The 25,420-nt window shown below is 45.1% G+C and overlaps 1 protein-coding gene across 1 annotated transcript in view; it reads left to right on the top strand.

The window, feature by feature from the left end:
* Window positions 1-25,420, top strand: part of LOC147678410 (transmembrane protein 272-like) — a 126,361-nt gene that overhangs the window by 36,932 nt on the left and 64,009 nt on the right. Inside the window, exon 2 of the mRNA XM_086946001.1 lies at window positions 24,238-24,288. Coding sequence (XP_086802127.1) covers window positions 24,238-24,288 — 51 coding nt within the window. The remainder of the gene's footprint in view (window positions 1-24,237; window positions 24,289-25,420) is intronic.

Raw genomic sequence — 25,420 nt, 5'->3', positions numbered from 1 at the left:
TAAAGCCAGAAGACTAGTAAAGCCAGTTAAAATCCAGTAAAAGTGAGGCCAAAAAATCAGCTTAAACACCATCTACACAAAACTAAAACCTCAATCCATAACATTATCATAAAATTATCATCATAATATCAAGAGCAAAGCAGCAAATACAGAGATTCCAAAATTCATAAAAAGTTGTGTAAATCTTCCCCTGTGTTCAAACCGTTCGGCATTTTGGTGTCAAGCTGAACGATGTACTGACTTTCCAGTTTTCGTAATTTCTTCTCTCTGTTACCCCCTTTAATAGACTTTGGCACAGCCTCTATAACAAAATAACTTAAATCATTGAGATTGTTTTGATGTACTAATTTAAAATGCCGCGCCACTGGGTAACTGGAGTCTAAATTGACAATTGCACGTAGGTGCTGCAAAATGCGATTGAACACCTGAAGTTTCGTACTGCCTATATATTTTAACTGGCATGTACACTCTAAAACATAGACAGCATAGCCAGTTTTGCATGTGATAGACCTTTGAATTTACACAGATTAGGGGAAAAGGCAACCAAAAATTCTGATTTATTCACACCAAATGTACACGCTCTCCAGGAGCTATATTTGAAGAACCCACTTCTATTAGACAGCCAATTTCCTTTATGTCGCACCTCTGGACTGGATTTTACCAGGGCATCCCTCATAGAGGGAGTCCGTCTAAACGTAATGGCTGGTGAGTATTCTAATTCTGGTTCTATTGTAATGTCAGATTTTAGAATAGGCCAGTTCTTATTGATGATATGTCTGACCATTTTATGATGGCAACTATAAGTAGTTATTAATCTGACGGTAGTTTTTCAATATTAGGCTCACTGCGTGCGGATGTTGGGCTGACTCTATCTTCACTGTTATTCGCCGCTGCATTGTGCTGGTTGTGTACTTTGGAAAAAGCTGTTTTTAAATCAACCATATTGTAGCCTCTTGCTAGGAATCTCTGTACAGATTCATTTAAGCATGTAGGTAAATCATTTTCACTACTGCATATCCTTTTTATTCTTAAAAATTCCCCATAGGGGATGCTCTTGATAAGGTGCCTGAGGTGTGTACTACTGGCATGAAGAGTCGAATTCCCAGCAGTTGCCTTCTTATGTAATTTAGTTTGTATGGAATTATCTCCAATATATACCTCTACATCTAGGAATTCGACCCTTTCTCTGCTGATGTTGGCTGTGAATTCCAGATTTAATTTATTATCATTGATGACATCGACAAACCTCCGTGCAGATTCAGCAGATCCCTGCCAAACTACACAAACGTCGTTGATGAAACGCCACCACTCAACAATGTTATCCATAAACATGCCTCCAACAATTTTGGATTATAATTACAAGCATATTTTTGCCGGATGGGGCTACTCATACTGATAGTCTCCACTAGAGGAGAATACCAAGATATATTAATGTAATAAACAATGGTGTAACAAACTGGGACCCAACCCACTGGAGGGTTTGACTGGCCACCTTGCATGAGAATAAATATGCCGGTATTAGGACAAGTGATTTATAGAGATGAATTGTCATAAAATTGCCTTTAATATGGTTGTGACTGTCAAAAACATGAGCTTGATCAGAGATGGGTATTTAAATTAATTCATTTTCCCCATGGGCACATTTTTAATTTTTTATTTCATTAGCACATACTATTAACCCTCTTTTTTTGAAACTACATCTCCCATAACGCCTAGCTTTGTCCAACAGGAAATGATGTAATGCATTAGAGTGTAGATATTGGTTGCAATACATATGTGGGCGTTACTGTGATCACGATCTCAGTGAGACCGAAACGCATTGGTTTCTGATGTTTCATGAATTAATTTTGGTTGAATGGTAAGTAAAAGGTATTATTAAACCTTCCATGGAGTGCGACCCAATTCTTGTCCTGATGGAGAGGAGTGGTCACTATTTCACGGCTGGACTCAGCCGTGGGGTTTTGCACCGCCTGAGAACACCGGTTGAGTCAGCGAAGGCGAGCCAAATGGCAGAGGACCTATACATTTACATATGTGTGTATATATATATATATATATATATATATATATATATATATATATATATATATATATATATATATATATATATATATATATATATATATATATATATATATATATATTTGTCACTACAGATACCACAATGCTTTAGGAAAAATACAGGAAGTAATTGTGAGCCATGGAAATAAATAATGCCCATGTTCATTGAAACATCATCTGTGATCAAGGTCTGAGTGGAGAGGACGAAACGCGTTGGGCTTGGCAGCGTTTTGTTCACCTTAATAAATCGCCATACAACGTGCAAATCAAGCGTGTGCGACCATTACTGCCGAAAGGTAATACTGTGTCATATTGAACAGCGTAGCTCTGCCGAAAGGTTACGCACCGCCCTTAGGAGAGTGCCGACGTCCACACTGTGGCCTGGTACTTATGGAAATCTAACTAGGACGCCAGGCAGCCGCCGCAGTTCTTGCACCCTGAAGCAACTTGGATGATGAGACCGCCTCGTCCAAAACTCTGGTGAAGGAATGTCATCGGAGTGCACAGTGAGGCGAACGGAAAATCAAGCGGCAGCAGAGACCGTCATTGGAAGGTGAAAGCCGACGCAAGTCGCATTGGCACCGGTAAGCCAGAAGCAGTGAACCCAAAACGTGTTTTCCCCATGCAATTTCCCATAGGAACCTTTAATCGCAGCGACAGCCCGAACTGCTAAACGAAATGACACCAAATTTGGCAGAAAGGTAGACCTTGGTTCAGAGTTGTGCCTTTTGCTAAATGGTGTAAATCCGTTCAGTAGTTCCTGAGTAAATCACAATTAAAATCACATATATATCTATGGCCGCGCATGATCCGCGCACCCTGCCAAGCACGAGCTGTATGCTAATTGGCTGTCAACACTTCAAACCAGGAAGTGTTGGCAGCCATCTTGTGCCTCGGTTCAAACATTAAAACAAGCACGCAAAATGCAACAAGCATTTACAATGCAATGGTTTCGCCTTTTGAAAAGTTTGAGCTATTGGCATTGTAAATGACAATTTTTATTTATGTGTTGGTTTTGAAAATAAATAAATAAATGGCGTTGTCATTTACAAAGCCAATAGCTTAATCTCTCGCAAATGCGAGACCTATAGCATTTGCAATGCAATAGGTCGCGTATTTCGGTGAGATCTTTATTTTACGTTTACTCAAAGAGTTGCCTGTATACTGTGTAGTGTAGACGGCTCTGTGGCTGTCGGTTTCTGTGTCTTACGTGTAAACGTGGAGGGCTCTGTATTTATTTCTGAGACATTGTGAAGGTTTCTGTACGTGTGTGCAAGTGGAGTTTTCTGCATATTACGTTTACATGTGGTCTGGAGGGATTAGTATTCTGCGCCTGCAAGTGTTGTTTTCTGTGCATTTATTTTACTTGTGGTCTGAGAGATCTGTATATTGTGTCTGCAAGTGACGGAATTTGCACATTATGATTACATGTCCTGCGATCACTGTGTGCACATGTGAAAGTTACTGTATATTATGTTTACATGTGGTCTGGGTGCCTCTGCATGTAGGTTACATGTGGTCTGGGTGTCTATGCATGTAGGTTTCTGTCTCACGTACACACATTTAAGGGATCTGTATATTATATTGTGTGCACTTGTTAAGCTTTCTGTGTGTGTAAATATCGTGGAGGTTTTTGTATACTAGATTTGCATACGATCTGCAAAATGTGTCTGCATGTGTTGAGTTCTGTATATTGTGTTTACTTGTGGTCTGGAGACATCTCTGTGCATTGTGCCTAAACCTGGAGAAATCTATATATTGAGAATGAATGCAGGGAGACATGTATGTGGGAATGTGAGTGTTTCTGTATATAATATATTGTATGTACATGTGGTATGATGGGTGTGTACATCGTGTGTGCAACTGAAGATCACAGCAGATACATGTGGATTTTTTGTACTCTATAAGCATATGTGGAGGGATAGGTATATACGTAGAGTGAGATGTAGACTTTGTTTAAATGTAGGGAAGCTGCATATTATTATGTATGTTTACATATGGGGGCTTAAGTGTGCTTCATTTTAAAGTTGACGATCACAGTTTTGAACGCATGTAGTTGGCTCTGAGAATTGTTTACACGTGGCTGGCTGAATATCAGTTACAAGCAGAGCGGGCCACGCTATCACACGTTGGGGGTTCTCGTGTTCTCGTTATACCGTGGGATTAGTGCATTTTGCTTGCACGAGCCAGCGGGATATTCTCTGTCTTGTGGACGCGTGGAAGGACAGAGAGAGGTCCTGCAACTCAGCACGGTACTTGCAAACGGTAACAGTGCGGTTACATTGTAGCTACTGGGTTCATGTCAGCAGTCATTCCTCTTGGATCGGATGTCAGTCAGGGCTGTGATTCAAGGGCCTCGGGGACAAAGCCGAGGACTTCGAATATTGGCAGAACAATGGGGCGGGGTAAATGCAAAAACGTACGCGTCGTTATGGAAGTTTTCCAATAGACTACTGAATTTAACTTAAAATATAACAGTTGAAAGCGAACACGAGTCTTAATTGGACTGTAAAGGAGGGTGGGACTGGGAGGGGCGCAATACGAAACTAACCAAGGCGCACGTGGCGCTAGAGTGAACAGGATCCAAGACGTAGGGCCGGCCAGGGCGTGAAGGGCAGGCAGCTAAGCGTTCAGCGGAGGTGCACTGTTGTGTAAGTGCACAGGCTGCTAAAGTGTACAGGCACCTAAGCGTACAGGCTGCTCAAGTGTACATACATGAGAAAAGTGCAGGCGAGTTAGGGGCACAGACAAAGGTCCTATGCAGCTAAGGTGTACAGCGATCTAAGTGCACAGACTACTAAAGTGTTCGTGCAGCTAACGGTGTACAGCGATCTAAGTGCACAGACTGCTAAAGTGTTCAGGCAGCTAAAGGTGTACAGCGATCTAAGTGCACAGACTGCTAAAGTGTTCATGCAGCTCAAGGTGTACAGCGATCTAAGTGCACAGACTGCTAAAGTGTTCGTGCAGATAAAGGTGTACAGCGATCTAAGTGCACAGACTGCTAAAGTGTTCATGCAGCTCAAGGTGTACAGCAATCTAAGTGCACAGACTGCTAAAGTGTTCTTGCAGCTAAGGTGTACAGCGATCGAAGCGCAAAGGCTGCAACAGTGCACACACAGCTAAGGTGCGTGTACGGGCAGTACCCTGTAGAGACTGCTAAATCACGATAACAGTTTAGCTGTGAACCGGTTTCCCTGATTATGTTCCATTTTCCCGGTCATCGCCTGACAGACCCCCTCGGTTAACCGGCGGGCTGCCCTCGGACAGCGGGACATGTTGTAAGGCGGAAGCCGGTGACAGGACCTGTCTTTAAAGTGCGAATATGTATTAATTTAATGGTATAGCTGGATGTCGTCTCTCATATTGTTTTTATTATACCCTATTTTACATTGTTTTCTCGAGTCCGCTTTCCGTCTGCTTTCCATCTGCCCTCCCTCCCCCATTCCAATATTTATTCCTCCTTCTTCCCTCACTTTGTTACGTTTAATTGTGGGGGCTTTCGACCGCCCTTGATCTCTTAATCCTCATTCTACATTTGTTCTGTCCCGGACATGTACACCCCTCCCTTCGAGTCTAGCGATTCATAGATCCTCATTCTTCACACTGGTCACCAGCCCCCTGCCCGGGAAGACGCCTCGTGTCCTAGTATGGCTGCCCTGGGGGCAGAGCTGCAGACTTTAGAGCTGGTGAACCGGGTTCGAGCCTCGGCGTTGGCTCAGCAGCCTGTTATTCTGGGCAACTGGTCCTCAAATAAATTAAACAAGCACCTACGAGGACACGGGGGGCGGGAGAGAACACGGATGGTGAGAGGGGGGCGGGAGAGGACACGGACAGCGGGAGGGGGGCGGGAGAGGACACGAACGGCGGGAGAGGACACGAACGGCGGGAGAGGACACGGACGGCGGGAGGGGGGGGGATCATGGCTAACGCACATTTCTAAACAAAATGCTCCTTACCTGATCGCCTCCTGGGAACTCGAATCTTGCAGCCAACTCCAACAACAGACACTTAGCAAAAGAAGAAAACAGGCGGACTCCAAAAAAAAAAATAACACACACCCACCACCGTGATGACGAACAGAAGTGGGTGGAGAGGGAAAAAATGTCGGGAACGCCCCTGAATCTGGTCCGGCCTTGACGGACAGATCTCTGTTCCAATGGCTAGCCTCCATTTATGGAGCTAGCCAATGGAACAGAGGGGCGTATTCAAGAGTCCCTAACTGAAGACTAGAGATTTCTCTGGGGGCGGAGCTTACGCTCCGTGCCCCAGGCGAAACATAAAAAGGGGGCAGCGTAAAAACACCCTGACCCTCTAGGTCTGCTTAGGGCGTCTCACAAGCACCCCAGGGCCAAAAACAACATATAAAAAAAAAAAAATCGTCGAGATTCACGCACCCAGCGCGAATTTCGGCCAACATTTTTAAAAACCGAAGTGCGGGCTCCTGCGCTTTGTTGTTAATTAGCCCCCGGGGGGGGCAAGTCCCAGGGGCATGATCAAAAAAAATGTGGGGGGGGCTAATCCCCCCACAGAGCCCCAGGGCCCACCACCCCTGGGGCTTTATCATAATATAGGTGGGGCGCACGGCCCCCCACCTAGAGACGTGAATTTTCCGGATGAAGCACGTCTTTTTCGATCCCAACGAATGGACAAACTAATATTCTAGAGATTTTCCATGAATATAACGGTGATCTAAAGACGAAGTATCTCGATCCTGAAACCTCATTGAAGTTGTTCAGTGAGAACCTGCTACAAATGAAATCAAACCAATGAAATCCCCCAAACGTGACAGTTGGTCATAGCAGGCTCCCCTTCTTCCTTTTTCAAGGGTCATCTGCTCATACCTAACAATTCGTCCAAATGATGGTCTTGTGATTAATCTTGTTAAGACCGAAACGTCGACCTTCACGTCCACTTCTGCCATTACTGACATCTTGCGTTCAGTGTCTTACTGCAAATTTAGTAGTAGTCAATGTACCATATGTAACAGCTGGGACGTATTTTCTTGTACTGTTGGACCAATTAATGTTTTCCTTGTACATTAGAATTTTTATGTTTTATTCTAACAACTGATGAAGAACCCTTACAATTGCTTCAAAATAATAACAATTTTGATACATAATCCCTTTGTGTTGCTTCTCTTAATTGTTGGCTAGTGTGGTAGCCCTTCATTGTGATTTTTGCGCTGTCCCAAATAATTGAACTTTTTAAATATAATACAGCAACTGATGTTTACAGTTAGGATCTAAAATTCTTTTCAATAGAGATCTCTAATGCTGCCTATGAGATTGTAAAACAAATCCCTTGCTGGCAATTTGTTCTTGATATATTACCTGCCCAAGCTCGCAAAGGTTTATTGGGTTGTAGTGTAGTTCCTATTTTCCCAATAGGCCCTGCGCATTGGAATAACATAAACAGTAGTATCGACGTAGAAGTGCGGATCTTCCAGGCCTCTACTGACTAAGTGTCAACTTAATTGGGTTTGTTACCAACTAGCTCAGAGGTCACTGGAAACTTTCTTGACTGAATAGGAAGTGATCAGCTTCCCTGGCACAGACAAGAACAGATTCAGTTTTCCAACAACCGTGCAACATGACAACTTTGCTCCTCAGATAAGAGTCAATCTCTAGAGTCGTGTGAAACAATAGACAGTTATTTTACTCAGTCAGTTGTTGTGCAGATTACTTTCACAATATGGAGAGAATAGAGAGACGGGCGTTTTCAATAAAAAGGTATTATTTATTGAACAGTCTTTCTTCTCATACAAGAGAAATTAATTGCCACAATTGCAAGACTTGTTATTATAAAAAGTGCGTACAGTAATAAGAGTATCACAAAGTAATACTGTAAAAGCATTGATATGGTTTCTTAGCCATACAATGGTTTAAAATGAATAAAACATATATACATTCATAAATACATTAGGCTAACATACTCAACTGGTGCTTCTAACTACGCCTACCTCAGTGTACCTGACCTAAGCCTAATACTTGGGAGGGGAGTAAGTAAGTAGCTTTAAGTTAAGTTGGTTTTGCCAAGGTTTGCTTCAAGAATTCTCTCTAAGGGTTTAGTCAACACCATACCTCTGGAATAGAATGCTGGAGGGCTGGTATCTCCTTCCAGGGACTCGATATCCCAGTCACTCGCAAGAGTAGGCTGGAAACGCTGGAGCTGGATTTCTCGGCATGAGAAAAGACAGCCACTCTCTCAGCGCGTCGAGGAAGAGGAGGGGCAGCGTCCGCGGGCAGCTTGCATCTGCTGGGCTCTTGCAGGGGGACGGCTGTTCAGCTCCTGTGTTCACCACACCATTGTTCGCTTGTTAGTAGCGATAGCAGTAGCGATAGTATCAGCATTAGCTTGACAGCGATAGCTTCAGCGTTTGCTTAAGGCAACATTGGTAATATTTATACCTGAAAGGTGCCTTGTTTGACGTAAGTTTTTGGACATAAGACGTCAATAAAGATGTCATTAGGAAGTGATCGTCTCTCAGTGCTCATTAGAGTTCTATTACTAATCAAAACATAGCAAGCGGGGCTTTCCCAGGTTGCTGAGTTTTTATCTTGTTGAAGAACTCGGAGTGTTAATCTAGGAATCTTAGATAGTGGCTTCTGCTATGTCATTTGCACTAATGAGCTGCAAAGGAAGTTGCAGAGGAAGCGATTCTGAAATGTGGCTCTGTTCGTGTGAGGCCAGAGACGAGTTTCTGAATATTGCATTTGATCGGTTATGCCAATATAGGGAATAAATGGATATATAGCTGTATAGGGGCATAAGGTCACAGTATCGATCAGGGTCCTAGATTAGAACGCGACAGGGTTACCCCCCCCCTTCTGTACTGACTCGCTTCATAGAAGCAAAGCAGATTGCTTTTCCATATGGGGAGCAGCATGTTAGCTGCTCCCCACGTGGAAAAGCAATGCCGGCTCCGCAGGACGCGGGGAACCAGCTGGGACCGTAGGGGGATTGGGGACCCCCTACAGTCCCCAACAGTGAGGCCCAGCCCCGGGGGATTGGGTCCCTGGGGCTGCAAGTGGCCTGGGAGGGGGTCCACGCTGCTCCCTTCCCCAAAAGTACAACATAAAAAAAAAATAGAAAGAACGGCCCGGGGGATGGGGTCCCCGGGGCCATAAGTGGCCTGGGAGGGGGGCCTCGCGGCCCCCCTCCCAACAGTTTAAAACATAAAAAAGGGTAAGGCCATGCCCTGGGAGATGGGGTCTCCGGGGCAGATTAAGGCCTCAGGAGGGGGGCCACGCAGCCCCCTTCCACATTTTTTAAATAAAAAAAAATAGGGGGCAGGCCCTGGGGGATGGGGTCCCCAGGGCCAAAAAAATAGAAAAAGAAGTCTGGCTACACAGCCCCCTTCTTAAAAAAAAAAAGACCGGCATTGCGCCGGAGGCCACACCCCCCCCCCCCCTTTCATCACTCTGCAAAAGCTCCCCCTGGCGCGTTTGCAGAGGGGAAATACATTCCCCTTGAATACTGGAGGTCCCTGGGGGCAAACTAGCCCACCAGGAACCTCCAGGATGCACCAGGGGGCTGTGTTGCAGAAAGGTGTTCTGAGGCCACGCCCCTTTTTACACCTCTCTGCAACACAGCTCTGTGGCACTTACTGGAGGTAGCTGGTGGGCTAGTTGAACCCCAGGGACCCTCAGTATTAAAGGGGAGTTAATCCGCCAACTTAAAATGCACCACGGGGTGCGTTTGCACAGTGGTGGAGGGAGGGGGCGGGGCCTGAGATCACATGTGTGGAAACACACCCAAACCAGGAAGTTTTGGCTGCCATTTTTTGCCTCGGTAACCGAGGCACAAGAAAAGAGAAAAAAAAAGTGAAAAACAAGAAAAGGGGGGCAGGGTAGAAACCCCCTGACCTGACCCTAGGCCTGCTAAGGGGGTCCCAAAAAAGCATTTTTCTTTTCTTTTAAATCTGCCGAAATTTCGCTGGGTGCGCGAATCCAGCCGTTTCATTATTATTTAGCCCCCGGATGCGCCAAGTCCCTGGGGCATGCTTAAATAAAATTGCGGGGGCCCGGTGGGACCCCCCCAAGCCCTGGGGACTGCCATCTCTCAGGGCTTTCATTAATTATTTCAGGGCACACTGTCCCCGCAGCCCAGGGGACCCCTACTCCCGGGGCTTCTTTAAAAAAAAAATATATATATACCTGTTTGGGGGGGGGGCCCACATGCCCTGGGGAATTGACATCCTCCCAGGGCACTATAATGCAACTTTGGGGTCCATTCTGGAATGCCGGGGACCACCACCTCCCCAGCGCTGTGCATTGGTGGGGAGGAGGGCCGTGTGGCCCACCTCCTGGAGCCTGTGATGACCCTGGAGACCGCCAACCCCAGGGCCGGCTCCTGCAGTGTCCCGGGGTGCCCACCCCCGGACTCTGCTGTTTGCTATGGCAGGGCGGGAGCCATGGGGCTCCCACCCTGTCATAGCAAACACTGGTTTGGATTTTGGAAGAGAGAGCAGGAAACCTGCTCTCTCTTCCAAAATCCAAACCAGATTGCTTTTCCACACGGGGAGCTGCATGTCAGCAGCTCCCTGTGTGGAAAACCAATGCCGACTCTCGCAGGACGCGGGGAGACGGCAGGGACCCTGGGGGCATTGGGGCTCACCCCACGGTAATCAACGACAGGCCAGGTCCCAGGGGATGGGGTCCCCGGGGCCATAAGTGGGTAGGGAGGGGGGACACATGGCCCCCTCCCCCATAATAAAATTGATAAAAATAAAAAAAATACGCAAAGGCCTGCCCCGAGAGATGGGGCCATTTCTCCCCCCTCCAAATAAAAAAAAAACACTGGCCATGCCCCGGGGGCCGGGGTTGATAGCTCAGAAATGCAAGTCAACATGACTGATGTAATGACTTAATCGCTTTCATAATGACAGATATGGGTACTATACTATAATTCTAAGACTTAAAAATGGTGCGTAAAAACCTTGAGGACAATGTCCATAATATCAGTACTAATAATATGGATTAGAAATAGCCCGAAAAGTGCAATTTCCTCTTGTAAATATGTGTATATATGATTGAACTGTTTGTAAAACTACAACTCCCATAATGTCGCATTGAGGCAAATATGGGATAAAAAGTAGAAACTGATGAGGACTTACTAACCGTGAGCAAAGCCATGGGAGGGCTGAAACGCGTTGGTCTGAGTGCTTAATCCTAATTAAATTAAGCAGAATACAAAGCCTTGAGTGCTGTGTCCTTTGTTGAAAAATTGACGTAATTTTGGGCCAGGATCTAGCCCCAACGCTGAGCACCCGTTAATGAGTGCGCAGGATCGAAGGATCACATTGTGGAAAGAATATATATATATAGTGGGGTGGAGAAGTGTGGCTCAGGGGTTAGAGGCGGCAGACCCGGAAGCTGAGATCGGTCCTGGACCAGGGTTCAATTCCCCACCTCAGCGGGTCTTGGGCTAAAAATTCCACGGACTCGATAATTCTCGCTCCGGTGCCTTCTCGACTCTCGGGTTCACACTCTGTGACTCTGGGCAATAGCTTGCTTAATCTCCACAACGGCCCCTCGCGGCGGGATGCCTGACTTTCACCTTGTGGATACCCGCTGGGGCTATCACACAGGGGAATATCAGGACGGGTTCCCTAAGCAAGTGCCGGGACACCCACTTATAGCTGTGCGCTATATAAGCTCAACTACATTTACATTTACATAGTCGCCAGTAGGTAGTTATAATTAGGACCAAGTTTCCATAGGAAGAGCATTTTGTGTTTTGCTCATAACTTTGGCGTCGTTTGATGAATCTTCATGAAATTTACCAAACTAATTATTTGTTCATATCTGCTCCTATGTTGAAAGTTCGGGGGTGATTCGTCAAGAGGGGGCTAAGAAAAAAGCGGTGTCCCAAAACTTGTTTTCTCCATGCAATTTCCATAAGAAACTTTAGACAAGGCTACAGGTCGAACGGGTGAACGGAATTACCCCACATTTGGCAGGGAGAAAGATCTTGGTCTAGAAAGCATGCTTTTGTTTATTTGGTGTAAATCCGTTCAGTAGTTTCAAAGAAATATAAAAATTTACAGATATCATTTTTTGGGGGAATTCTGCCATCTGATTGGCTGAGGCATTACGAGCACGAGCTTGCTGGGGATTGGCTGCAAACGGTTGCAACTAGGTCAGTGACATCACTGATGACATCACTGATGACATCTCAAATGATGCGCTACTTTGAAAGACAGCCACCGGACACGGCTCCTTCTACACCTTTGTGCATACACGGGATTCTGGTTCACACTACAAGGATCCCCATCTTCTCAAACTAGAAAACTGGTGACTCTTCAATTCGAAATCGCCACTAAAATTATAACTTTGACTACAACTGCAGGATCAACTCTGGGATGTACACACATAATTTGCTATGAATTCTTTGCCCTGGAGAAGCCCATGTTTGGGTGAAACGCGTTGGCTGGTTTCAACATCTGCATGCCCTGAACATTTGAAATAAAAGACAAACAACTACACCAGATGCTAATGTCTAGTTGAATGTTTCACACATTGTTTTGCTTTGTATGTTGCCTCTCATACAACCAATTTGTGACATCACAAATGGCATCACTGATTAAATCATCCAGTGAATGTGTGTTTCTGTATAGTTTAAATATTTTTCATATATATCTATGCCAAGGTGTATTGAAGAATGAGTGGATTAACAAGTGCCTGAAGGGATTATTTAGTAGGTGCATGACTGGCTGTATAAGGGAGTGATTGAACGTGTGTTACTAAATGCATGGGCTTGTGACTAAACTGTGTGAAAGGCTTTATTAGTCTCTCAGTTGGTGTGTAAGCGGCTACATGGGTTGGTGAGTAGCTACTTGGGTGTCTATATGGGTTATTGATTTGTTGTCTGAGAATCTGTATTGGTGCCTGAGTGTCTCTGTGGGTGGGTGGAGGGTGTGTGACTGTGCATAGATGTCTGAGTGGGTGATGCACTGGTTGTATGATTTAAAAGTGTGACTGTATGTATAGGTGCATGAGTGTATATTATAGTATAGTATTGATGAGTAACTGCATGTATAAGTGACTGGATGGGTGTGTAGACCTAGGAAATAGTGGGTGGTATGTAGTATCTGGCATTGTTGTGTGTATGGTTTCAAAAATTGTAGTCTGTATTTTAGAGAGGGTGTATCAAAGTTTATATTAGGGCATCAGTATGTGCATCAGATTATCACGTGGATGATATCATCAGTGACGTCATCAGTGATGTCACTGACCATGTCATGAGTGATGTAATATGTGATGTCATCAGCAGTGCAATGCGGACGCGCGCGTTATAGTTAGCTCAACTAACTATAATGGGCGAATCTCTCTCTTGTTTTATATGAGTGAAATATACACAGAAAAAAGAGCTACCCCTCGAAAGGAATGCAGAGTCGTTCTCAATTCCATTGAGCGCCTTCCTGCTCCATTCTCGCTGGCCAAATAAGCTGCAACAGACTCACCGGGGTCTTGCGGTTGTGCTTAATCCGTGACCTGGGCCGACCACATTATGTGCAGAAAAAAGAGTTACCCCTCGAAAGGACAAGCACTAGTGGGTAGCTATCGCTAACACGGGAAGAGCAGCTCATGCAGACTCAGTCCCCATCAAAAATAACTCTGTCTATGCGTTTCAGGCTGCACGCCCTTCTTCATGGACAGCTTCAAGTGAAATAATGGCAAACAGTAGAACACCAGTGTATTCCCTTATTTTATTTTCATGATAGACTTCAGGTGAATAATGGAATAGCATTGTGGGGATGGTAGTGCAATACCATCCATGTGGGTCGCCGCCGTCGCATCACCCTCAAAGTTCTATTCTGCAGGAAAAACGGTGTCCTGCAGAGTCATCCTCAATTCTTTAAAGCACTTCCTGCTCTGTTTTTGCTGGCCAAATAAGCCGCACAAGAGTCACAAGAAAAATGTAAAAAACAAGATAAGGGGGCAGGGTAGAAACACCCTGACCCCCAAGGCCGAAATTTTTATTTTTTTTAATTCAACAGGATTTGGATTTGCGTAGGTTCCAAGAATCCAGCAGAAATAAAAAACAAAAAACGCTTCCTTTGTTTTAAGCCTCTGGGAAGGCCACACTGTCCTGGGGGCCACACAGCCCCCCCTTGGTAAAAAAAAGAAAAAGAAAAAACTGAAGCCGGCATCTGACCGGTGGCCCGCCCCCTCACTGCACCAGTCTGCATACGTACCTCCTTGCACATTCTGGATTGGGGGGATTAAGTCACATTGAATCCTAAGGGTCCTTAACCCGTTTGCTGCTTCAAACGTTCCGTGCCAGTGCAGAACGTTCTATTAAGAGGGCGGGATGCATCGCCCAATGGACGTGCACAGCACTACGGAGGTAGTGCTCGCGACTGTGGTTGGCCGACAGAAGCATCGAAGTGGTTATCGGCCAAGTAGCCCACGAGGTACCTCCAGTAAGCCCCACACAGTGGGATTGCTGAGAGGCGGTCCGATGCCACACCCCTTTTTGCACCACTCTGCAAATGCGACTACTACATTATAGTTAGAAATTAGCATTTAAAAAACCTTAGAAATTCACTGAAAAACAGAGAAATTCAGCCGTGATTGTTAGTTTAGATAACTATAACTTGCACCCCTGCAATGCACTGCTGATGACATCACATATTACATCACTCATGACCTGGCCAGTGACATCACTGATGATATCATCCACTTAATATCTGATGCACTTCCTCACAACCTAATATAACCTTTCATACACCTGCACTAAAATACAGACTACCATTCTCAAAACCATAGACACACCAATACCAGTTAGTACATACCCACTCACTGATTCATAGGTCTACACACACATCCACTCACCCATACAGTCACTCATACACGCAGTCACTGATATAAGCACTTGTACACGTATGCAGATACTCACACTAACCCTGGGCGTAGTTTGCGTAATAACGCTACGCGTAGCTATGCGAACTGCGTAGTGTGGTAGGGAAATGCTGTTCGCACTGATTGAACAGTGCCGGATGCTTGTCCGTACTGTGCAATCATTGCAAATGGCATCTTTTACAGTACAAGAGGTAGTTTTCTGCCACTCGAGTAGATTTGTACTCGAGCTGCAGCTTTCTTAACGCGGACTGGTAGTTTCTCATCACGACCGGTCGCGAGCATACGCAACTGCTCGCATTGAGAAACCTGACCTCCATGTGTTGAGAATCTCGCCGGGAGGTTTATGTTCCACACTCGCAATCAGCGATTTGGTGATTTTGCTCGCTCGTGGTCGCCAATTTGACATTGAGGACCATGAGCAAGCAAAAAATGCCTGCTGCGCTATGCGTTTTTGCACAGTCCTATGTGCAATTCGGGTAGAAGCGCAAACTTGGCACGCTTCACAAGCGTAGCGTAGTACTACGCCCAGGGTTAACTCACATACCCCCACTTACCAATAGAGTTACTCACACACCTAGTCAGTCAACCAAAGAATCAATCACACTGCCATTTACTCATTATACAGTTATACACACACCACCTCACTTATTCATTCAGATACTAACACATGCTTACTCTCTTATACAAGCACTGACACAAGCACACACTCATCCATACAGCCACTCTCACAATCACTCACTCTCACATATAGTCACTGACCATGTTATGAGTGATGTAATATGTGAGGTCATCAGCAGTGCATTGCAGGGGCGCGAGTTATAGTTAGCACAACTAACTATAATGGCCAAATTTCTCGGCTTTTGTATGAGTGAAATGTCCACCTAACTATAACGTCCCTGAAACCTGTGTTTTTTTCAGTGAATATATTTGCATACACACTAAAATACCTTCGCAATATTTTGTGCCTCAGTATTTTTGGACCAATATATTTTGTTGCTGATGTTCCACTGGAATACTGAGGGCCCGATTGGTGCAATGATGTGGAGTAGGTGTAGCATCTGAACCCTTGGTAGGCTATTATTGGGTGCCGTATCAATGACTAGAGGACGCAAAGGCTTTAAACTCATCTTCACTATAGATTGAAATATGACTTCTCTATCGACGGTTAGGACTCCGCCACCTTTGCAAAACCAGACTTCACACTGGCAGGAAAGGGGTGGGTAAAAGGATTTGAAACCTTTTCAGAGGCATTAAGGGAACCAAACACTTTCATTTTAAAGTGGGTGATTGGCTTAAATGTAATCCTCCTTTCCTGCCTTACAAAACAAGTGATAAAGAGGGAGATTAGTGTCCCGCTTTGCTGCAAATCTGTTTATTTATTTAAAGCCTGTTTGAGACATTGCAACTTTTATGACTTTGTCTTAGCTGTTTTTTGAATGAGTAAGTCTTTATTGGTATAATGCACAAAGACATTGGACAGATGGAACAATTATATCAAGAGCAATAATGCAAATAATTTGCAAGTACAGGTTAGTCATGAGCTGATGCCAAACAGTATTGTCAACAAGAATTACATAACAAAGTATTTTTCCACTGTTTATCTAAAACTTACAATGACCTGGCAAGGAGGTTGGGGTATGGAATTGTGGGCTCTAACGAAACAGACCCTGGAAGGGGTGGGGAGTCATCTGGGACATGCGGGGGGTCAGCATCCGTAACATTTGATGAATACATATAGGGGTAAGGTACATGCCTTAGATGTTAAACCACCACCCATCTATGCAACCTGCACATCTTTTACCACCCCCCAGGTGTGAACGACCCCTTCACAGACCACCTCATGGAAATTATCACAGCTAAGAGCTCCCTCAACACCAAAGACATTTTCCTTGGAGATTTCAACCTGCACTGGAACGATCTCAAGGATCCTCATGTCAACGCCATTAAAGACCTCCTGGCCGATCAAGCCCTGACCCAAGCTTGCTCACTCCCAACACATTCAAAAGGGGCCACTCTTGACTGGATCATCTCTAAGGAGGGAACAGTCAAGCTTATCTCTATAGACCCCTGTGTCTGGTCAGACCACCACGCCATCACCTTCCTTCTACCTGGCACCCACAAGATAAGAACACCACAACCAGCTCTTCCTAAACGCTGGGTTAGAGACACCAAGAACCTGGACCACAAGGAACTGGTGATCCGCTGCAAATCCGACCTTCCCCCACATATCACATCGGTCTGTGACCTCAATGATCACTACTCCACAACGATGTCGAACATTCTGGATGACCTAGCCCCTCTTAAACTAAAAAGAACTCAGGTCAAAGATAGAAACCCCTGGTACACGGGTTCCCTCAATAACGAGAGGAGATCCCTCCAACAAGCTGAAAGAATCTGGAGACAGCACCCCTCGCCCGCTCAACTAAAACTTCTCCGCCAGGCCAGAAATACATACAACAAGAATATCCTCAACTCAAAAAAAGAGTTCTTCAGAGCTGAACTAGGAAATGTCCAGAACAGACCATGCAAACTCTTTGAGCTGGTCAAACATCAATCGAACAAACTGACCAAAACAGTGAAAGAAATCCCCAAGTCTCTCATCTTATCTGACTAATTCTCCTTGTTTTTTGCAAACAAATTCAAAACCCTAGATAACGAACTTAGTGCGGCCTCAATATCGCTACCAACCCCTGACCTTCCCCCCCACCCGCCCCCCCCTGCCTCCACAGCCCTCTCCTAAGAATCTAGCACATTGGACCAACTTTTCACTCTACGACGAAGACTCTGTCGCCAAAATCCTTTCCACCTTAAACCCGAACAACCATTTCAACGATCTGCTCCCTTCTAACTGCCTTGCGATTGCTGCCCAATCCATTATTCCTATAAAACCGCAAAGCTCTCGCACACAACAAGCAAGGTATAACAATAGTAGTTACGCAATGAATAGCATTGTAATTATATAGCCAAATAACATGACAGTTGCAATTTCGTTTGGTTTCTTGGAAGATGGGTATAAGTTTAATGATTCCACAACCAGCCGACACGTGTTTCGTCGTGTGGGAACAACTCACAACGACTCTTCAGGGCTGGGAAAAAAACATAAAAGGATGTATATGGAACATTGAGTCACATTCAGCGCATAAGAAAAACACATTGTTGTAGCTGATTCATGGACTGATGGACCGAGGTGAAATTGAATAGTGAACAGGGTGTTGTGCTGGCGAATAGAGACAACCGAATCCCACGAACCATGAATAGAAACAATTTGTCAAACGTGATCAGAGTGGTGGTTGGGAGAAAAGATATTGGTGGTAAAACAGTGACTTGTGTCCAAACATATTTCTTCTCCTTTCAAGACACGATGGTCAACATTATTACTGTGGGATATTTTTGAGTTGCCTATTATCACAGATGTCGTGTTCTAATACAACAGCGAGACAAGAACGCTACAAAAAGGTCTCATGCGAGAGCGTGGTTTGCACAATATAAAATCATAGTAACTCATTTGTGGAGTAAGTACATGCAAGCCCAGGTGAATAAACCATTGGAAAGAGATGGTTTGTGCGTAGGGGAAGATGCCTACCTTAAGACACAACCTACACTCATGTAGGTCTGGAGGGAAATTTTCAAATGAATCTGATCTCTGTAATAGGGAAGAAGAAACATAGAAGGGGGTGAAGATTAATAGGAGGGAGCCAGAAGGGCAGAGAGAAGAAGCACCAGGGAAAAGTCAAGAGAATATGAGAATATGTGTTCACTAGTTATCCATGTCTCTGTTATAACACAGAAAATACACCAGTATGGCTGGATGTATGACTAGTACAAAATGGGCATGTGTACATGCCAAATTCCTCTCACCGTGAGGGATTGTTATTTCTATCCGTCACAGACGTGCACATATGTTGATGGCAAAGAGGGGAACATATACTAAAAAAAGTATAAGGAGGTTCCGGGTATGGTGGCAATTTATTAAATAAACAGATAAGGGGCATATATATGTCAGAGAGAACTATTCATCTGTGGTGAGCCCTAATATCTGCCTAGTATTGACGTGTTGTAAGAGTCACAACTCACCGTCAATCGGAGTAACAATTGTAGAGGCTTAGTTAATATCTTCAACGTGGTAGTATTCTTGAGAATATAGCAATGATAAGCACATAGAGTCAAAGTGCTATATGGGCCGTGCTAAAAGGAAAGGAAAACCGTGTGTTACGGTATTTCAGATTTGCTGCGAGAATCAACTTGTGGTGCAACATTAATTACTTCTCTCCCGCAAATACTTTTAAATTTGGCTTAAGTACCTTAATAAGTGTGCATATTAAGCCTAAAACCAGGAGGGGATCCACAATCCGGTTCCAAATCACGCGGGTACAGCTTGAATCCGGAAGTATCTGCCGGAAAAAAGGGGACCGACAACAACCGGCATTAATGGTAATATTAAATCAACATTGTCGTTTACGGTCATATCATCTAGATATTTCTCGTATGTAGCTACATTTGCGGCACTTACCACCAGCGTGGCATCCCTCCTCCTTTAGTTCCCGGTCGCCGTTTACCAACAACAGACACGTGACCCGAAGGAGGAAGGGAATTTATACGTTTATTCAAAGAAAGACTAGACCGTGACTGTCAGTGGCAAAAGCCGCCATGGTTGGGATCCCGAGTTGCCTCTAATCGAATCTCCAGGCGGCCAGAGAGAGATAATGATTAAAGAGGGAATCGTATTTTCTCAAAATCAGATTTAATAAAACAGTCGTCCTCAAAGAAGGTTTGGAATGATTTGGGTTGAAATGTACCAGAACAGCCCTGAAGAGTCATTGTGAGTTGTTCCCACATGTCGAAACATGTGTTGGCTGGTTGTGGAATCATTAAACTTATACCCATCTTCCAAGAAACCAAACGAAATTGCAACTGTCATGTTATTTCGCTATATAATTACAATGCTATTCATTGCGGAACTACTATTGTTATACCTTGCTTGTTGTGTGCGAGAGCTTTGCTGTTTTATATTGTCTTGTAGGTCTGTCTTCAGACCTATTGTTGAACGGTTAAGGGGTCTTTTTCCGCTCGCTCTTCCGCACCACGCCATTATTTAGCTAATGATACACACCAAACGTTCACACTAGGTAGTGTGCCTTTCCTTTCTGAGAACACTAAAAACCCCACGTGCTGTACTAATCCATTATTCCTAGCTGGACTACGATAATCAACGCCTCTCTCCGGCAAGGTTCAATCCCGGACTCTCTAAAAGCGGGTCAAGTCCTCCCCATTCTTAAATAGCTGTCGCTCGACCCAGCCTCCCCAGACAATTTAAGACCAATTTCCAACATTCCTCTCTTGGCTAAAGTGCTGGAGAAGTGTGTGCAACCGCAGCTAAGTCACCACATCAACAACTTCCATCTACTCGATGACTGCCAATCTGGTTTCCGACCTGGACACAGCACTGAAACCCCCATGCTCCACATTGTCGATGACGCCCTACAAGTCCTTGACCAAGACAAAGCCTGTCTCTTAATCCTCTTAGATCTATCAACGGCCTTCGACACGGTCAACCATGAGATGCTAATCGAACGCCTCAAATTTAGGATGGGATTAGATGGCACTGTCCTCGACTGGTTTAGTTCCTACCTCCAAAACCGATCTCAAAAATTCCTTATCAACTGCAACCTGTACGCTCTCTCCTTGGTCACGGTGGGAGTCCCTCAAGGATCAACGTTGTCCCCCACCCTTTTCATTCTCTATTTAGAACCCCTTGCCGAGGTCCTTCGCACCGCAAATATCTCCTATCATATGTTCGCAGATGACACTCAGATCTAAATAAAAATCTCTTCTCTTGAAGAAATCCTCACCTTGAATGAGGCCCTGAAGCTGACCGTCCAATGGCTCCCCTCCAACCAACTCAATCTCAATGCAAAGAAAACTGAGTTCTTCTTAACTCGGAGATCCAGACATGGATCAAAGCGATCACAGCCTTAGACTGCCCCCCGACCATTGTGGACTCGGCCAAATCTCTGGGTATCACCTTGAACTATAACCTAAACATGCAAGACCACATCAACTCAATGGCCAAATCTGCCAGATTCCACTTGAGCTACCTCTGGAAATTGAAACCATTCCTTGATGCTCCCGATCTAAAACTTGCAATCCAATCCCTAGTTATTTCTAGACTGGAATATGGCTGCTCCACCCTTTCTGGTTTACCCAAGATCTCCCTAGCACCCTTAAAAGCCCTGCTCAGTGCAGCTGCCAGACTACTTACCGGCACAAGGAAATTTGATCACATCACCCCTCATCTGAAATCATTGAACTGGCTCCCACTCGAGGCTAGGATCCATCTCAAGCTGCCATGCGTCACGCACAAGGCCCTACACTCAAACTCTCCTGCGTATCTTGCACAGAAACTTGTGATATCCGGAGGAAGCAGAAACTCACGATCGGCCAGTGCCCTCCTACTCCAGCCTGCTCGCTTTCGAAAAAAACAAAAAACTATAATCAGGCTTTCGCTGGGGCTGCACCAAGAATATGGAACTCCTTCCCACCCACCATCAGAAGAATCCCCTCTCTGATAAGCTTAAAAAATGAGGCCAAATCCTTCCTCATGGGTAAATTCCTTGACTAATCCCATTCCACAACCACCCCATAGACTACTGCCTCCATCCTGCGACCTCGCCCCACCAAGAAATCGGAGTCCGTTCTTAACAATTGTAATATTGTCTATCCTGTATAATGGTTTTCCCTCTTGTACCCAGCACCCCCCCCCTAATTTACAGTATTCTTGTGTTATCCTTCCTATAGTTTACTTTGTGACTCTGTAAAGGGCTCTGATACCCTAACGGGTCAAGTTCGCACTCTATAAAACTCTAAAATAAATAAATATTAAACATTTGTCTTCACAAAACTCCACCATACAACTGGCACAATTAATTCATGCTTCAATTGTTATTTTGCCTACATTATGCTAATGACCTTACCCTTACTGATCCATGCACTGTCATCAATGCTATGAAGGAAATTACTGATCTAAATGGAATTGCTGTCCAATTAAATAAAATAAATACGACTGGCAGACAATGCCTTGTGTGTTTGTAGGAGTGGTGGACACTTTCCCATTTCTATCCCATTCTCCTTTTAGTTTTCCCCAGATTCCTCTTCCATGCCCCCAAGGAAGGTTCAATGATGCATTGGGACAGAGTCTGAGAAGGTTCCTGGAGCTATAGCTGTGATATACAGGTGTCAAGGCCCCTCAGGAGACATGGCAGTTATACACAAGGAAAGAAGGTGTGAAGGTTCCTCTGGAGACATGCCAGTGATACACAAGGGAAGAATGTGAGAAGGTTCCTCAGGAAAAGTGTCATTGATACACAAGGAATGAAGGTGTGAAGGTTCCTCGGGAGACATGCCAGTTATAAACAAGGAAAGAAGGTGTTAATGTTCTTCAGGAGACATGCCAGTGATACACAAGGAAAGAAGGTGAGAAGGTTCTTCAGGAGTCATGCCAGTGATACACAAGGATAGGAGGTGTGAAGGTTCCTTATGAGGCATGCCGGTGATACACAAGGAAAGAAGGTGTGAAGGTTCCTCAGGAGACGTGCCACTGATACACAAGGAAAGGTGGTGGGCGGGTTCCTCAGGAGACACTCCAGTGATACACAAGGAAAGATGATGTGAAGGTTGTTGAGGGCGCTTTGGGACAAAAAGTGTGCAGGTCCTGGGAAGGGATATCTGTTCTTGGACTTGAGTGCAGAAATGGGTGAAGGTCTGTCTTGTGCTCTTTCCTTTCTTGAATCATTGTGTCTCCAGTCTGAGTCCTGGGATTCTGTTATAACCCTGTTCCCAAATGTCATTCATTTCTCAGCCAGGCATAGAGGGTGTCATTTCTGAATGCCCAGGAGGAGATGTTGTGGGTCCAGGGGACATTGCAGGCTTATAGGGGGGAGCAGTTTAGCTCCTTCGGTGTTGGGGTGATGTAGTCACCTTTCTTCAGGCTGTTGAGATGTGATGCACCATGTATGAGGCCTGTCAGCAGTCCCAATTTGTTGTCTGGGCACCGACTGAGCATAGCAGGGCCTCTGTTATGGTGCAAGAGGCCCAAGATTGGCACTGTTGATCTGAAGATTGTTTCCAGTAGAAACTGTTTTATCTTTGGGGGGGAGGGGGGGTGGCAGGAGTAAATCGCATGCGCACTAAGGGGCCGATTATGATGGCGGACGGACCTGAGTCCGTCCGCCACCATAGAGTAGGAGGGACCGTCCGCAGGGGCTGCGGAGGTCCCTCCATGCAGATTAGGATGTGACCTCCAGGGTGCGGTCACATCCTTAATCTTTAACATTGCGGCGGGTGCAGCTTCAATGTTAAAAAAGCATGCACTGCATTTGCATGCACAAAGCAGCAGGCACCGCGCGGTGCCTGCCGCTTTGTCCACGCAAATGCAGGGGGGTACCATTGGTACCCCCCATGTGCACCCCCACTCCCCCCATCACCAAGGGGGCCCGCAACGGACCCCCGAAGGCAATATCCGTATGCTTTTCCACGGCGGAAAAGCCGCCGTGGAAAAGCATATGTTATCCGCTATCCTAATATGGCTGGCGGTGTCTGACAGACACCGCCAGCCATGTTAGAGCTTTTCCGCTGCAGTCGGAAGGCGACCGCGGCGGAAAAGCAGCGGACGGATTTTGAGACCCACCGCCATCCTAATTTGGCGGTGGCTTTCGCCGGCCCGCGGTATGTGGGAAAACCACGATCCTAATCAAGCCCTTGGTTTGGTGGGTGATTTGCTTTTTAGATGAGTGGCCTGAGTCAAGAAAGAATGATAAACCAGGGCGTGAATATGAAGAAGGGTGCCTGCAGCCTGGGTAATAACAACTTTATAACCCCCTCTGCTCATGAATATGAATGAGGGGATAGCCGCTGCTACATCTGTCACTGGGTCCTTGGCAACCTTCTGCGCTACCTTAGCAATCCCTGGTCTCTGGAACAAAATGTAGGATCAAAAGTAAATTGAGCTGTAAAGAGCCCTGACTTTTTTCTAATTTTCAATCCTTGCCCTCCCCCTACACCTCAGTAGCTAATCAGGGGGTATTGTGGGGCTAAGGACAAACAATGTGATGTCATTGGATTCGAAGGGTGCATTTTGGTGAATCTACAACATGGCTGGGCACGGGTTGGTGTTCAGGAAAAGGGTATGAGGCTTGGTTTCCTTGGGTGGGATCGCAGTACACAGCAGGCTTTAAATACAGAGTGGCTTATCAGAGCATGTATGTTGTCTTCAAACCTATCTTTCTTTAACCTGATTTTCTCTTCTCCTTTGCAGTGTGTGCGCTGTTCATCACAGCAGGAATATCCATTGCAGACATCAGTGTCGGTGAGTGGGTCCTGCCCTGTGCTGCCCTGATACTGCGAGTGCGGAACCTGCTGCATGTGTTGAGCTACAACATAGAGTGCTTTGGGGTGCTATAGGAAGGTAGCCATGATGTGTCTTGCTTTGCCTAGAGGAATTCAACTGAACTCTGGGCTGCATGGTGCCCTGATGTACTAGATCCACGATTCTTTGTTTTATTTTGGCAACAGACCAAATCCTGAAGCTGGTTTCCACCAGTTGTATCTAGCCATTTTCCCACCAGTATTGCACTAGTTTATTGTTCAGAAGTGTAAAAGCAAATTGTACAAATAAGCAAACATGTATTTTTTCCCCTTGAACCTTTATCCTAACGCAGCAAATACATGGAGAAAACAGTTCAAAGGTATTTTAGCACTGTCTAAACTATTACTAAATGATTTTTTTAAAGCAGATAGAAGCAGAATTACCATGATATAAAGTAATTGAGATTTTACAAATATCCTGTATGAACTCCTGGCTCTTTCAAAATCTGAAAACACAAAACATGGCTTTTATTACTCTCTGAAAAGGTGGCAATCCTAGCAGCACCTGTGCTGTTGGCTCCAGTCCCCTCTTGCCCCCAGGAGACAATACCCTGATAAACACTGCTCAGATTCTCCGCTGCTTGCATTTCAAACCTCCATTCCCCCAAAGACAGTCCCAAATTTGAACGGATGTGCATTTATTGTTAAACTGCAGTTTTTGAGTAAATTCTATATCACACCCAGAAAACCATAGAATAAAGTGAGTACAATTATATGAAAATGAACAACCAGGGATGAGGCTGTCCCAAGGTGGACAGATCAGTGTACATTTGAATTCACTATAGTGTCATTTCACTCCTCACTCTTAAGTGAGTGGGGGACAGTGAGAAAGGGGCGATGGATGGTGAGTGCCGGATGATAAATGAGATTTCAGGGATAAGGAGGTAGGGATGAGAAATGAGGAGTAGGTGAGGAATGAAGTGTGAGTGAGAAAGGGAAAATTAGCAAGGAATGAGGGTTTATGAGTGAAGAATGATGTGGGAGGGTTAAAGAATGATGATGAGTGAGGGATAATCGGAGGTAGAAGAGTCTGGGTTGATGGGGAAAGGAAGATGATCTATTTCACAAACATA

Source organism: Lissotriton vulgaris, chromosome 12 (genome assembly GCF_964263255.1).
Source record: "Lissotriton vulgaris chromosome 12, aLisVul1.2, whole genome shotgun sequence".
Classification (NCBI taxonomy): domain Eukaryota; kingdom Metazoa; phylum Chordata; class Amphibia; order Caudata; family Salamandridae; genus Lissotriton; species Lissotriton vulgaris.
The sequence above is the reverse complement of the archived record's forward strand: the minus strand, read 5'-3'. Positions and strand labels throughout refer to the sequence as shown.